Genomic DNA, 15365 nt, shown 5'->3' with positions numbered 1-15365 from the left:
CTAAATACAGCCGATGGTGTTGGAAGAAATAGCTGGTTTCCAGCAATCTGGATTGCTGATTTTCCAGCAATTCGAATTGCTGGAAATCAGCATTAACGTTTGCTGTTTTTTCCAGCAATTTAAATTGCTGGAAATTTTGCTGGAAAGTCAGCGGGACAAAAACCAGCAAAATTTTGCTGGTTTCCAGCAAAAAAAAATTTGCTGTGTATATTACGTTTCGACAGATTGGAATTCCTCTTAATTGTCTTCAAAATCTTACCACGCAGTTTCCGTTCGAATCGTCGTCAATGTTTCCTTATACCGTTTGAAAACGCGACATACGGTATTTCTGAACAATTTCACCTGTTCTGCTAGCCTAAGTAGATGCAGAAAACAATGGATTTTCCAAGTAACTGTGCATACTTTTTTCCTTCTTTCGGCTTCCATGTTGATTGTTTACAAAGTACAGTCGGTCGATTTCGGAAAATGTCAAAACTTTTTACATACGTGAAGCTAACAAAATTCTCGGAACGTGGGCACTAGAGATGTACCGAATATTCGGTCGGCCGAATACCGTCGAAAAACCGTTAAGCCGAATATTCGGCCCACCGAATAGTTGAGCTAAGTATTCGGCCAAATTGGCCGAATAGGCCGAATATCTACTATAGACTTGTAATTTTTTCAAAATTTTTTGGATAATTTATAAAATATCCAAAAGTAATGTTTCAGCAAAACATCTAAGGTGTATCTTTCACTGTAGGTAGATCGTACAGGAGAATGCTAAACGGTATCGCTTTATACTTTGATCAAAGTTTATTCCAGATTTTCTGGATATATTCCGGCTTATCCATAAATCCAGTAAAGAAACCAGATAATTCAAATCTTGCCGGGATGTCCAATTATTGTTTACAACTTCCCGAATTTACCTACCTACCTAAGGGTCCGGCGCCGATTGACCGACGCATAGGGCTGAGATAAAAGATCTCCACTGCTGGCGATCCGGAGCCAGCGTCTTCACTTGCTGCCAGCCAAGGTTCTAGTCAACTGTGCGGATTTCAGCGGCTAGACTTCGCCGCCACGAGCTTTTGGGCCTGCCTCTTCTTCGATGCCCATCTGGATTCCAGTCAAGCGCCTCTCTGCAAATCTTGTTTTCATCTCTTCGCAGCGTGTGCCCAATCCATCTCCACTTACGTTCCCAAATCTCGATTTCTAGCGCCTTTTGATGACACCGGCGATGAAGTTCAACGTTTGAGATCCAGTTGCCAGGCCACCAAGCGCGGATGATGTTCCGCTGGCAGCGATTCACAAAAACTTGCAGTTTTCGCGTCGTCACCGCATATGTGCACCAAGTTTCACACCCGTACAGCAATACGGATTTGACGTTTGAGTTGAAGATTCGGATCTTAGTTCGTAGAGAGATCTGCCGTGAGCGCCAGATGTTTCGGAGATTCGCAAACGCAAATCGGGCTTTTCTGATCCGGGTTTCGATGTCCTTCTTGGTACCACCATCAGGCGTAATCTGGCTACCAAGATACTGGAAGCACTCCACTGTCTCAACCTGTTGTCCAGCTACCACGAAATTGGAACGATTTTCTGTGTTAATTTCCATCGACTTGGTCTTTCCGACATTCATTTTGAGACCTGCTGCCTTGGAGCTTTCGGTGAGTTCGTCGAGTTTGCTCTGCATGTCTTGTTGTGTTTGAGCGAGCAAAACAATATCGTCAGCCAGGTCAAGGTCGTTCAGTTGCTCAATCGCTGAAGGATTCCACGGCAATCCTCGGTTTGGTCTACAGTCAATCCATCCAGTCAAGATCTCATCCATTACGATGAGAAAAAGTAGCGGTGATAAGATACATCCTTGTCTCACTCCAGCAGTTACCAGGATTGGTTCGGACAAGAAACCGTCGTGCAAGACCTTGCACGAAAATGCCTCGTATTGTGCTTCGATGAGATAGACTAGTTTCTCTGGGACCCCTCGTCGTCTAAGAGCAGCCCAGATGTTTTCGTGGTTCAGTCGGTCAAATGCTTTTTCGAAATCAACGAACACCAGCAGAAGAGAGTCCTGGAATTCGTTGATTTGTTCCCGAATTTGGTTCGGGTTTATTCAGATTATTTGCTCAATCAACTAAAAAACCCAAATTCCTCTTTTATTTTTTCATATTTTTTGTTCAATAACAATTTTTCAAAAATTTCAAAATTTACATCAATTTGCCATTTTTATATATTTTTTTTTAAATCGTCCTGAATGCCTCACCGTGTGGATACGTGTGGTTGAAAGTATGATATGCTTAAGGTTAAAGATCATCTATCTTTTCAACAACTATTTTGAAGATATCTTGCTCAAATTCGACCTTCATATAATTCAATATCAGAGAAGCAATTTCAAATGGCTTGGCATCTGTTTCGACATTTTTTATCCCAGATTTCACAGGAGCGCTACCTCTTTGGTGATAAACGCCCTAGAAGCTACGAGTCATCTGATTGAAATAATCGCTGATAGCATTGAAATATTCGCTTAAGTTTTTATCATTAAAAACTCAATAGAATATTCCGCCGAATATTCGTTTGGCCGAATAGTTGAAAAAGTCAATATTCGGAATTCAGCAGTTCGCCGAATACCACCACCAAGAACTTCCAAATCCGTCTCCCAAGTCAAAGTAGAAAAAAATTGCTTTTCGACTAGATAAATTCTCGAATTCTGTAATTTTTTCTCAAAATTCTGTAATTCGTAAGCGTTATCTGTAAAGCTTTGCAACCCAAAATGTAAATTAAGAAATGAGTCTAGGAATAACGTAGTTCTAGTTATTATGATTATGATGGTATTACAGGTAACACGTTCGTCGTCAATCGTCATTCATTGCAAAATATGTCCGAATTTGGAAAGCCAGATTTTCAACTGGAGATATTATTTCCCCTCCGAATTCCGCCTACAGAACAGCGAGGGATTTGATAAAAAACGAAATAATTTTCATAAAAGAATATACTTAACAAAATTCTATGGTATGTGACAAACATTTTGCGATGAAAACTTTCTCAAAATTCTGTTACTGTGATTTCGGCAATCTTGATCTAACCCAATATGTTTTTTTGCTTTTTAACTCATGCGAAAAATTTAAGACGAATGTTCAGAATATTTAAACTTCTTTTCACCCTTCAAATCAAACCTACCTTGTACTCCGGAGGAATCATCGAGTTTGACCCGACCCGCAGGTACGGAATTGCATTATCTCCGCTCTTCTGTTCCCCCAGTAGCTCTGCCTCGTGGATCCGCTCGATGGTAACATCCCGCACTGAACTGGTCGAGTTGATTTCTTCGCTCTGCAGGAAGGAAAAAAAATCGAGAACGAAATCATTAAATAAGAATTGGGTCAGCACGCCGATTGCTCCGATATCATGGAGAAAAGGAGTGGGATCCGCGTACCTTGATGGAAAACTTGGAACTCCGTTGGCGCTCTTCCTGCACCGCTTCCCGTTTCATGCCACAGGCGAGACATTTCTGATACCGACAGTACTGGCAGCGGTTTCTTTGGCGTTTGTCTATGATGCAGTTCTTCTCCTCCCGGCAGGCATAGGACAGATCTTTCCGTACCGTCCGCTTAAAGAATCCTTTGCATCCTTCACAGCTGCAGAATGAGAAATGTAAAACGAGATGATGGCAATTAGAATCGAGCATTGATTAATTTTCATCATTTGCAGATGCAAATTGACCGGCCTAGATGATGAGAGCAGATGCAATATGGAAATAAGTATGCACATTATAGAAAACCTCTTAACCGATGGGTGCCGCGAGTTTTTTTTAAATGTCACGACTCAGACGATCGGTCATCATCGGTTGGAAAACTATCATACTGACAGGCCATCCGTTCTGGGCAGAATCGGTAATTAATTTTATTGGCATCCCATTTCGCTGCACTATGCCAGCGGATAAGTTGTGATTTATCTAGGTGGTATCGAAATAATCTAAAAAAATTAACGCTTTATTTGAGGTCAGTTCAAGATGTACCTACAACAACCTGTGGATGGAGACAGGCAAAAAACAGACAAGCTGATGTGCCAGTTGGCTACGCTCCAAAAGATGATTGAATCTACTTATTTTCGGTTGTCCAGACTCATACTTTGATCGGTAATAGTTTAAGCGTAACAGTCGATAGAGCAGAATGTCAAAACTAACGGCGGAATAAAAAAAAATGGAAAAATACATGTTTTGAATTGAAAAAAAGAAGTTGAAGATTGAAATTTCAAATAAAAAAAAGAACTTCATCCGATATTGAGAATTGGAACAAAATATAAATTTATAAACCTTCATATTGATGATTCAAACTTGGAAGTAAAGTTGATAAAGTTTCGAAAATGGAAAATAAAAACATCAACATATGTAAATGAAAATGATATTTGAAAAATAATATTCAATAATAATTCAATTGTCAGACACGTTTGTCACTCACAAGAATAGATCATCGACTGACTTCGCTTTGTTTGTTTTGCTTAAGTTTGCCAAAACAACAAATGTTGCCATTGAAATCTATTTTATTTTATTAATCTTCAGAGTTGCCGACTGCAACTACTATTTTATTCTAATTTATTAAATTTTATTTATGTTTTGCATATCCTTCATCTCATCTCTACATTACTTCTCACCATTATTCTCTGTTGAAAACTTTAAACTTATCGACTTATGTTTCTTTTTAAATTTATTGTTCAAATATCCTTCATCTTTATTCTACATTCTATTTCAAGCAAAAGCTGTTGTTTACTTTTCCAAATATTCTTCATTTTAAAGCTTCGATCCCGTTTTAGCAAAGGCTTTTCAAATCTACAAAAAAAAAAAAAAAATATTCCGAATCAGAAACCAGCAGTAACCATAAATATCTGCGCCCCTTGTGCCAATCCGTCATTCCATCGGAGGCCGAATCAGAAACAACTTTTCTATAGCAGTAGCCTTAAAAATCTGCGCTCTCTGTGCCAATCCGCTTTTCTAACGGAGGCCGTTTCAGAAACAATTTTTTTAATAGCAACTGCCTTAAAAATCTGCGCTTCCTGTACCAATCCGTCTTCCTACCGGAGGCAGAATCAGAAACGATTTTTTTCGTAGCAGCAGCCTTGAAAATCTGCGCTCCCTGTACCAATCTGTCCTTTTTACCGGAGGCCGGAACATAAACAAATTTTTCGTAGCAGCAGCCTTGAAAATCTGCGCTTTCTGTGCTTATTCCAACAGCTATGCCATTATTGTCGTGATTTTACGATTCTTACGAATATCAGATTAGAGATTCACTCAGACACGTCTGTCACTCACAAGAATAGACAATGTTTTGTTTGTTTTGACTAGTGTTGCCAAAATAATAAAGGTTGCTATAGAATACTTTTTTATATTATTAATATTCAGAGTTGCTGAATACAACCATTACAAAAATTTTATTCCGTATAAGGAACAAGTTTTTCGTAGCAGCAACCATACAAATCTGCGCTCCTTGTGCCAATCCGTCATTCCATCGGATGCCGAAAAAGAATGAACTTTTTCGTAGCAGCAGCCTTTAATTCGAAAACAATCCTATCAACAGCTTAACGAATTTGTGATTTTCATGTTGCTATGGCTTTTTTTTTACCAGAGACAGAGCAAACCTAAAAGATTTCTAGCAATAGCCTTATTTTTATCATTCTGTGCTTTTCCTGTCGCTCTGTCTTTGTTTATCATAGCCGGAACAATTCGAAAACATTCTTAGCAACATTCTTCCTAATCTGTGCTTTTCCAGTTGATCCTTTTCACCTAAGGTCGAATCAGAAACAATCACATATCAGAAGCAGCCTTAAAAATCTGCGCTTTCCGTGCTAATCTGTTTTATATTCAACGGAAACATTTTTTTCGTAGCAGCAGCCTTAAAAATCTGCGCTGCTTGTACCAATCCGTCATTCCATCGGCGATCGAATAAGAAACAGCTTTTTCGTAGCAGCAGCCTTAAAAATCTGCTCTCCCTGTGACAATCCGTCTTTCTGACGGAGGCCGAATCAGAAACAATGTTTTTCGTAGCAGCAGCCTTAAAAATCTGCGCTTCCTTTGTCAATCCATCTTTCCACCGCAGGCCGAATCAAAAACGATTTTTTTCGTAGCAGCTACTTTAAACATCCGCGCTCTCTGAGCCAATTCCGTCTTTCTACCTGAGGCCGAGTTAGAAACATTTTTTCAACATTCGCGCTCCCTGTACCAATCTGTCTTTTTACCGGAGACCGGAACAGAAAAAAAAACTTTTCGTTGCAGCAACCTTGACAATCTGCGCTTTTTGTGATTATTCCACCAACTATTTACGCCTTTTTTTGTGATTTTACGAGTCCCAATTAAGAGATTCACTCAAACACGTCTGTCACTCACAAGAATGGATCAATGACTGATTTGGTTTTGTTGTTTTACTAAGTGTTGCCAAAAAACGTTGACTGATTTGGTTTTGTTGTTTTACTAAGTGTTGCCAAAAAACGTTGCCATTGAAATTTATTTTATTAATCTTCAGAGTTGCCGAATACGACTCTTATTTTATTTTAATTTAACAAATTTTTAATCGTATTTTAGGCTTTCAAATACCCTTTCATGATTATTTATATTAAAGTTGGTCAAAATATTGGACGCATAAACAAATTTTAAAACATATTTTTTTTTAAGTTTGATTTGAGAATGAAAATAAACCCGGGCTAAATCCGAGCTGTTCCAGTGAAATCCGGGCAACCGGGCCGGGCCGGATTTTTCCCAAATTCGATGTTGAATATCCGGATCAACCCGGATAAAACCAAGCAATCTGGCAACCTTAATCTAAGCGTTATTGTTCTAGGAGTAAAAGATTATCTATAAAATATTGGAACGCAATTCTCATAATCAGGATGGTTTCTCTATAGTAAGTTTGCCAGTTGGTTTACCCGGACGTGCCTGGATATTTGATACAAATTACGATAAAAGTCTGGTCCGGGCCGGATGCCTGGATTTCATTGAAAATAGGTTGGATTTTTCCCGGCTTCATTAACTTTATTTGCAAAATCCCAAACGCAAAAATCAAGGCTATTTTTTTTTTATTTTTGCATACAAAAACGAGAAACACTTTCTAGAAAAGCCATGATCTAGAAAATGAACACCTTCAAAAACCACTTTTTTTAAAGTTTTCTAGTAAGTCATTCACGCGTTTTTGAAACCACGTAGTAAACGGGTTACAAATAACGAAGAAGATGTATTTTTGAAATGAAGTTCTCTCTTATCTGCATTCAAAATCTGACTAGCAGACTCTTCTTTTTTCCAACGATTTCTTTCAAAAAACATTTTGAACCATTTTTACATTTGGGAGTAGTAAAAAAATTTGTGGGTAATTTTTTTTAAATCGTTTATATGTCGGATTCGATTATCTGGTCCGAAAAAAAATCTGGTGAACGCAGAATCGTAATCTCAGTTTCGGCTCTAATTTGATAAACATGTCGTTCAAATAATTTTACACAAATGCTTTGAAGATTACAAGTTGCTGTTAGCTAACAAAAAAAAACGTGTTATAATGAGGTGTTTTAAGTTAAAATCGGTTTCTTCGTACTCTCCAACTCGTGTTTACATCCCAGACTATGACAACTCTTCTGTGTCCAGTTCGATTTGGCTATGCAGCAAGAAATTCGTGGAATCATCGGATTCGTATAGTCTACTTTTGATTCCAAGAACTTTCGAGGCTAGTTATAGACACGTCGATGCTGCCAAAATGTACTTTACAGGCAGGTCTCTAATAGAGGAATCGATGGGATTTTGAGTTTTTAACGAAATAGGTAGCGCCTCATATTTGCTCAGTTTACATCGCAAAGTTAACAGCCATTCACTGAGCCTTGGGTAGAGCCGCTTCACGGTCATCAGGATATCTACTTTATTATCACGGATAGTCTCAGTTCTGCTAAATCAATCAATCAATCCGGTCAATAAGAGCATCGCAAATGGGACAAGGATGAATTGGGTCGGTGGCTCCACTCGATTATCCCAAAAGGAAGCCATAAGCGGGGGGGGGGGGGGGGGGGGTGTAGGGTCTAACGGGTAAAAAAAACACCATTTTCACGATTTTTTTCTAGAGCTATCGTTCAAACAAATGTATTCTAATTTTTTGCATTATATAAAGCATTGTTAAAAGAACATTTCGTATTTTTTTCGTAGAAAAATATTGAAAAATGAACCGGTGACGGAGCACTTTCGAGGATGCCTTAAAAAAAAACAGGATTTGCGGTGAACACTGTATCTCAGCACAGAATCATCTGAAGTCAAAAAATCAGAGCAAAATATTTTTAATAGATGTGTTTCTGGACCTCAACGTTTTTATTTAACTTGAAAAAAATTTTATGAAATTTTTGTGGCTGTTTGAAGTAAAAACTGCGATTTTTCACGAAAAAATCCGCCATTTTTCATCTGTAAAATCTCCCCAAAGTAAAAAAAAAAGAAAAACGTTGGGGTCTGGTATTTTATATGTAGAAAATATGTTCCAAATTTGAAAAGAATCGGTGAAGTAGTTTTAAAATGACGATGTCCACGGACTTTAAAAATGTGCTTTCGAGAAAAACGCGTTTGAAGTTTCTGCTCTTGCTTTCTTGCAGTATTAGATAGGAGGAGATAAAGGCCTATAATTTCTACAGTTTTTCTTCAATTGACTTGAAAATTTGACACAACATTCTTGAAATGTTTTACAATAAGAAAATAAAAAAATAAAAAAATCGATTTTTTGAAAGTGTTAGACCCTACCCCCCCCCCCCCCCCCCCCCCTCCCCCCTTAAGCCCTGCTTTAATGGGTTGGACCTGAGTCGGGATTTTATTCGTATATTTTCCCGTCTCATGTCCAATCATTATTCCATAGACGCAATACTTTAAAATCGTTTTGATGTTGCTGACAGCAAATTGTGCAGTTGCAGCCAAGGTTACCATGACATCGAGCATATTTTCTGGTTGTGTGAGGTCAATCTTGTCGCCAGACCAAATTTCATAGACTCCCTTCGGGCGCGAGGAAAACAACCTAACGTTCCAGTGAGAGCTGTGATAGCTGTGCTAGCTTTGGACTTATGTTAGAAATCTATCTTTTTCTAAAAGCTGTCGATCTTCGTCTATAGTTAATTTTATTTTCATATTTCCCTTTTTATCTTCTTTTTATTTAAATTAAAAGTGTAAAGAAAAAAAAACGGGTTTGGCTCCTTAAAACCTGAAGGTATGAGCCGTAATAAATAAAGATTTACAAAAAGAAAGCTAAAATCTGTTTAAAAACACAGCGAAATACATCGGTTTGAAACTTCTTTTTTTTTTGTAGTTCGTGATTTTCAAAGCATTTTTTTTAAAGGACATTTTTACCAATTGTTCAAGTTAGAGCAGAAACTGTGATTTTTGTAGAAAAATCAAGGCAAATTACGGTAAGAATTTGATTGTCGTTAAGCGGCCCGATGGCGATCCCAATTGAGCTCACATTTGGCATGAGGTCATTTGCTAGACCAAGGAACAGTTTGAGCCCCCAAGGTTTGAAATCGGAAATCTATAAACTGCTTTCTGGACCACCCTAAACTACAGTCGGTCTTTACCTGGTCTTTATAATTTTTTCTAGTCAGACGAGACGTTCCCTGCTTTAAACTTATTCGAGCAACCAGTCGAATGCGCACATTAACGCCTTTCTGAGAGAAGCCCTTAATAAAAAAAAACTTGGAAAAGCTGCGCTGCAAATGTCGAGGTCAAACGAATCATTCCTAACGAATCTTCCCATCATCAATCAGTCACCCTAGGGGAGTGGGACAGGACGGGCTCTGAATATTCTACTTTTCTAATGATGCACTCCATCGATTCCACTCAACCGGACCGGACCGGGATGGAGAGGAATCAAATCCGTTCACGGAGTGCAACCTAGCCTATAAAATAAACTGCAATTCCCACTAACAGAAACGGCCGGCGTTCCTTCCATCCAACCTTTCCCGAAGATCATCAACACACCGTTAGTAGCCCTTCCTTCCCAGCACCTGAGGCATTAAATTTGCATCTAATTAGGCATCATCAAGCAAGCAAGATCCGTGTAGTGCGGCGTTTAGAATTCGCGCCATTCCATATCGTACCTGTAGACACCGTAATGCTTTCCACTGGCCCGATCGCCGCAGATCGAGCAGAGATGCTTGGAACCGCTGAGCGGATGATTTGGCGGATACTGTTGGTTGGAGACGTTGGTGGGGGTGGTGGAACCTCCGCCTCCTCCCCCTCCCCCCACCTCCTCCTCCACCGCCGGAGTTCTGTTGCTGCTGATTCATACTATTCTGCTGACTGTTGACATTCTGTTGCTGCTGCTGTAGGGCTGCCGCCACTTGTTGATTGAACGCCCCCGGACTGCCCGGGCCGCAGTTATTTCCGGGCGAAAACGGACCCACGGTACCGTTTAGCAGCGAGATGTCTGGTTTGAGGTCCGGTTTCATGTCCTGCGGCGACAGAGGACCCATGTGACCGACCAGCGCTGCATCGAAACCTGGAAAGAAAGAAAGAAAACGAAAACTTTAATGGCTGTGGTAGAGATAAGTTATGGATCGGAAGTTTTGTTTAAAAAAAGATTTTTTCATATTAAACACTTTAACATAAAAAATATTCGTTTCAGAGCAATAGCCATGTCATTCTGAATAGGTTACAGGCTGTAGGCTGTTTGAATTTAAATTAAGACTTATTATTATGCTTTATAAGCCCTACTCAGAAATAAAATGTTGATTATTAATTTTTTTTGGTTAAGTTAGTGATCAAACGGTGAAACAGAATAATTAACGAAATTCATTTTTCAATATTTAAAAAAGGTGTAGTTTTAGAGTATGTTTTCAGCAGAGTATATTAGAGTAGAGTATATGACAAGCAGGCAAAGGAGAAAATGTAGGTCTAATGGAAATAATGAACAGTAACTTTGTACATACGAAATCATGGAATCAAGGGCCTTCAGCAGACTATTATTATTCTTCAACATATTTTTTTCATGGAGTCATTACTCCCAAAAACTAACTTCACTTTTATCAACCACCGCCATCACCTTATTAGGCTACATCCCGGAAAAAAGCAGCCGGCCTTAAAAGGAGCACTTGCTATCTCCAACATGTCTGCAAGATTAGACTCACTTACCCACATGTGCTGTGACTGTCTAACTAAACCAAATACGAAAACAGAAAAAAAATCGCAATGTGCATCGAACAAGTACACAACACATGTTCTGTATGCTCCTAAGTATTATCGTAAACAGGCAGCTGTCAAATGTGGGTCCTACCGTCTGGCTTCTTAACCTTCCTTCTAAGCGAAGGGAAATCCCCAGCATACTCCAAAAAAAACATAAAAAGAACACACCTACATTTAGGAAGGCCTAAATGTTCCGTCTGCCGAGGGCGATCGCGCTTTTTCACATACAAGTAATTGAAGACAATTTGGTGATTTGGCTTTTGCTTTCGTTTACGCGCTGTTTTTTTTCGACGAATGCATTAGATGGCGATGATGGTGACGGCCCAAGAAGGAGGAATGCGAAAGTGAAACGAGCTTTTTTTTCTTCGTCTCTTAGTGCCTACATTAGCGGCGAGTACTTGTTCTTCAAAGCTATCTTGAGTTCTCTCCAACCTGAGTCCCGTTGCCATAGTCTGGAGCACAGAACTTTCAATACCGAAGCTACTGCATACATGCATGTAATGATGATGTTGACGATCGCGCAAATGCAGCACCTTAGACACAGCTGTTGGTTCCAGGACGGGAGATGTGGAGGTTAGGTTTTAGATTATATTTTTTTTTGTGCTTCCCTTTCCCAGGGCAGTGCAGCAGTGGATGATACAATGTTTGCATTATTTTAGTTACGATATTTAGAGCTGCAATACTTGTACCATCTAATTGGCAAATATCATCCGCAGGTGCAATTGATGCCCGGTGCATTGCAGAACAAAACATGTGCCTTAGTTGATTGTTGTTTAGATTTCACCATCAACAAGGTGTTCGAGAACATGACTTTTTTTCGTAAGATCAGCTTAATCTTTGATCGGATTGAAAGTGAATGAGGCTGTCCGAATAGCAGGTGAAATATACTGAATAACTAGAAGAAAGGTGGTAATCTTTGTGAGTTAATAAGGCCAAATTTTTTTATATTCACTCACTCCCTTTAGATTTTTTTTTCGAAAACCTCAGGGGGAGAATAAATAAAGTTAAAACTGAATGTGTTTTTCATTTTATTCTAATTCAATCTTTTTTTTTATGATTTATCTCAGAAACCGTAGAGGCTACAAATTGTTGAAATCATTGTTTTTAAAATGAAGTTATGGCAAATCAAATCTTACTATCGAATTTTGTATGCAGTATTGCCGATCCTGCCTAGATTGTTTTTGAATTACTTGTTTTTTTCTTGGTGTAAAACGTTAGTTTGTGCATGGTGGTATCGTTGCAGTCGATTGATTTAGTTGAAAAAATATGTTTCTTGATTGAACAAATACTTTGCTTCACTTGTCATGATCATAATGCTGAATAGAAATAAATCGTGATCCAATATGAAATATGAAATATGAAATAAGGAAAAAAGCTCACCCTAAATATTTGGTTTGGCAATAGTTTTAAGTTCAGCCCAGTTTGAACATTTTTTTAGAAAAATATCATCAAATAAAACAAAAATTAAATATCAAACGTTGAAATATCATAAGCTCACAGCAACTTTTATACATTAAGACAAAACTAAAAAAAAAACACTAGAAATCGTTGGAACAAATTTCAGTCAGAATCTGATTTTTTTTTGCAGGAACATATACTACGTTTCATGAAGGTGAAATTCAATGATTTAGAGGTATTTTGAGGCATTCAGAGATTTTCTAGAGTTCAACGCTCAGTATTGGAAGGAACTATCACGAGGCAGATCCAATTTTTTCACGAAAAGTTGCAGATGCATGCCAAACAATCCTTTTGGAAAATTGATGAGTTGAGAAGCCCAATGCTTTAGAATCTACAGACCTTTCATGAACTTGTTTCTTGTTTCCTGTTTCATAAGTCTGACTGGCTTCAGATTTTCTTACACAATATTAGCAAACTATTTGATCGTAAAAAAAATGATTCTTGTTTCTTGTTTCATAAGTCTGACTGGCTTCAGATTTTCTTACACAATATTAGCAAACTATTTGATCGTAAAAAAAATGATTCCTCCTTCAGTGTATTTTGCCTCCTTCAGTGTATTTTTTTACATTTTCTTAAAAACGTGTTATGAGCTTATGAGTGGTCTGTAGATTCTAAAGTAAATATAAAGTTCTTGAACTCAACGATGTTATAAAAGAATTCTTTGACAATCCTATAATATAAACTGCAATTCTTCATGAAAATGGCCTGCCAGATGATAACTCCTTCCCATGCGGTGTTGAAATCGAGAAAACTTCTCATTTCCCAGCAAACATAAAATCGCATTAAAAATGATAGCTCAAGTCCTTAACAACGTTACTGTGAATCACAATTCCTACGAAATACGTAAACGATCGTAAAAATATTCACATGAAGTCGTTTTATATCGGATATGATAAAAAGTTCGCCATGTTTGCGGATTCTGCAGACGATTTCCGATATTGTTTAACGACTGTTACCTTAATTTAGGGTGATTTTTTCCGCTTTCAGTCAGTTCAAATAGCAAAAACGACTATTTATTTAACGTTCCAATAGCATTCAGTAAACAATAGCACAAACTTGTTGCAACAGATCAAATCAAAACAAAAAGTAAAAGTTGTGACTGTGGAAAATCGATGCTGCGAAAATTAAATCCAGAAAATAGGAGGAAGTCCAGAAAATAGGAAGGAAGAAAATAGACACAAATGATAGCTTTACAAAGGGCTGGATTAAGTCATCGGGGGAGTTTGGAGCAACTTTTCTCAGGGGCCCCAATGATTCGATTTTTTTTAAATGCTATCTCAGAGAATACACAATTTTTGATACGTGTAAAAGAGCTGGAAATGGGTTCGGTAAACGGTCTTCATATAGGCATGTTGTCTGCGTAGAAGATAGTTTCTGGTATCTTAAAAAAAAAGTTGTTGATTAATTACGTGCAAACATTTCGCAAGGAAAGAGTTTATACATTTCTCAAAAATGAAAGCTCTGATTGGGCTGCAAAATGCAAAATTTAAATCTCTTTTTTCTCTAAATTCAGGATATTTACTTCAGTAAATGAAAAAAATTTGGTTAAAGATTAAGTTAAAGATTTTATATTGAAAAAAGGAGGGGAAAGGGTTAAGAATTTATAAACCAACGAGAATTTCAATAATAATGATTGAAAAATGAAAAGATATAATAAAACGCGGTATTTCTCTTTTCTTTCTTAGCACTGTGAGCCAGTTTTGGCGAAATAAGCTGCTATTTTAGTGCAGTAACCATTACTTGGAAAGTTAATGTAATAACAAACACTATTATTGTGCAAGAAGTTTGTGTGTAATGAAAATGAGAAGATGTTTTTTTCTTTATTTTATCTACCTGTTCTGTACAGAATATCCTTTCTGATATGTTTCGTTAAAAAAAAAATTACAGTGTATTGCCTCAAATTCTTTTTATTTTTTTAGAATTTTTTTTCGAATTCGGGTTTGACCAGATTATAGGTTGAAAATTTTGAAATTCAATAGGAAAATTTTGATATTCTCAGCTCGCAAAATGCGGAACTCCTTCACTGCTTACTCTAGGGGGGCCCTTTGACTTATGTATGAGAAAATATATTTTAAATATTATTTCACGGGGCCCCCGTGAAGTTGTTAGTTGTTGTTTTTCAAGTTTTCATTCCGATTTTCTAGTTTTGATTTCTTTTTATAGTTTTGTAGTAGTATGATTAAAGTAATGTTAAAACTTTTCTTCCCTCAGAGGGCCCCCTGAGCCGGGGGACAGGGGCAATTGCCCCTATTGTCCTCCCCTTTATGAGGCCTTGGCTTTATCCGATCAGCCGAATCAAACCTGACAAGAAATTCGAAACATTTTAGGTGAGAACCAGATAATTATGTAAAAAAACTGTTTGAAATTTGATTAACACTCAATAAACATTTTCGTCCCTGATGACGATTCTGTAACGTTAAATAAATAGTCGTTTTAGCTATTTGAACAGAATGAAAGCCAAAAAATCACTTTAGTTGAAGATAATTTTGCTCAATTTGATTTCGCACGCGGGCTTCAAGTGAGAAAACAGCCTTCACAAGAACAATATGGAACTATTTAGAAAAAAAAGCAGTGAAGGAGGATTGTATTTCATTTACCCGGAAACGTTTGCCCAGAATGATTTATTCCCATAATGACAAATAACCAAAATCCATAATCAGAATGAATCAAACCCCTTTCAAAAATTTCCCCAGAATGCACGCTTCATCATAATTTTTTCCCGTCAATAAATCATTACTTAGATAGTTATGTTATTTTTTCGACATGG

General features: G+C 37.7%; 1 protein-coding gene across 1 annotated transcript in view; it reads right to left on the bottom strand.

The window, feature by feature from the left end:
- Positions 1 to 15365, bottom strand: part of LOC129756673 (protein ultraspiracle-like) — a 125529-nt gene that overhangs the window by 4707 nt on the left and 105457 nt on the right. Inside the window, 4 exon segments of the mRNA XM_055753601.1 lie at positions 3148 to 3297; positions 3401 to 3602; positions 10057 to 10214; positions 10216 to 10457. Of these exon segments, the coding sequence (XP_055609576.1) occupies positions 3148 to 3297; positions 3401 to 3602; positions 10057 to 10214; positions 10216 to 10457 (752 nt within the window).

This window comes from Uranotaenia lowii, chromosome 3 (assembly GCF_029784155.1).
Source record: "Uranotaenia lowii strain MFRU-FL chromosome 3, ASM2978415v1, whole genome shotgun sequence".
NCBI classification, from domain to species: Eukaryota; Metazoa; Arthropoda; class Insecta; order Diptera; family Culicidae; genus Uranotaenia; species Uranotaenia lowii.
Note: the sequence above shows the minus strand (reverse complement) of the source record. Positions and strands in the feature narration are given on the sequence as shown.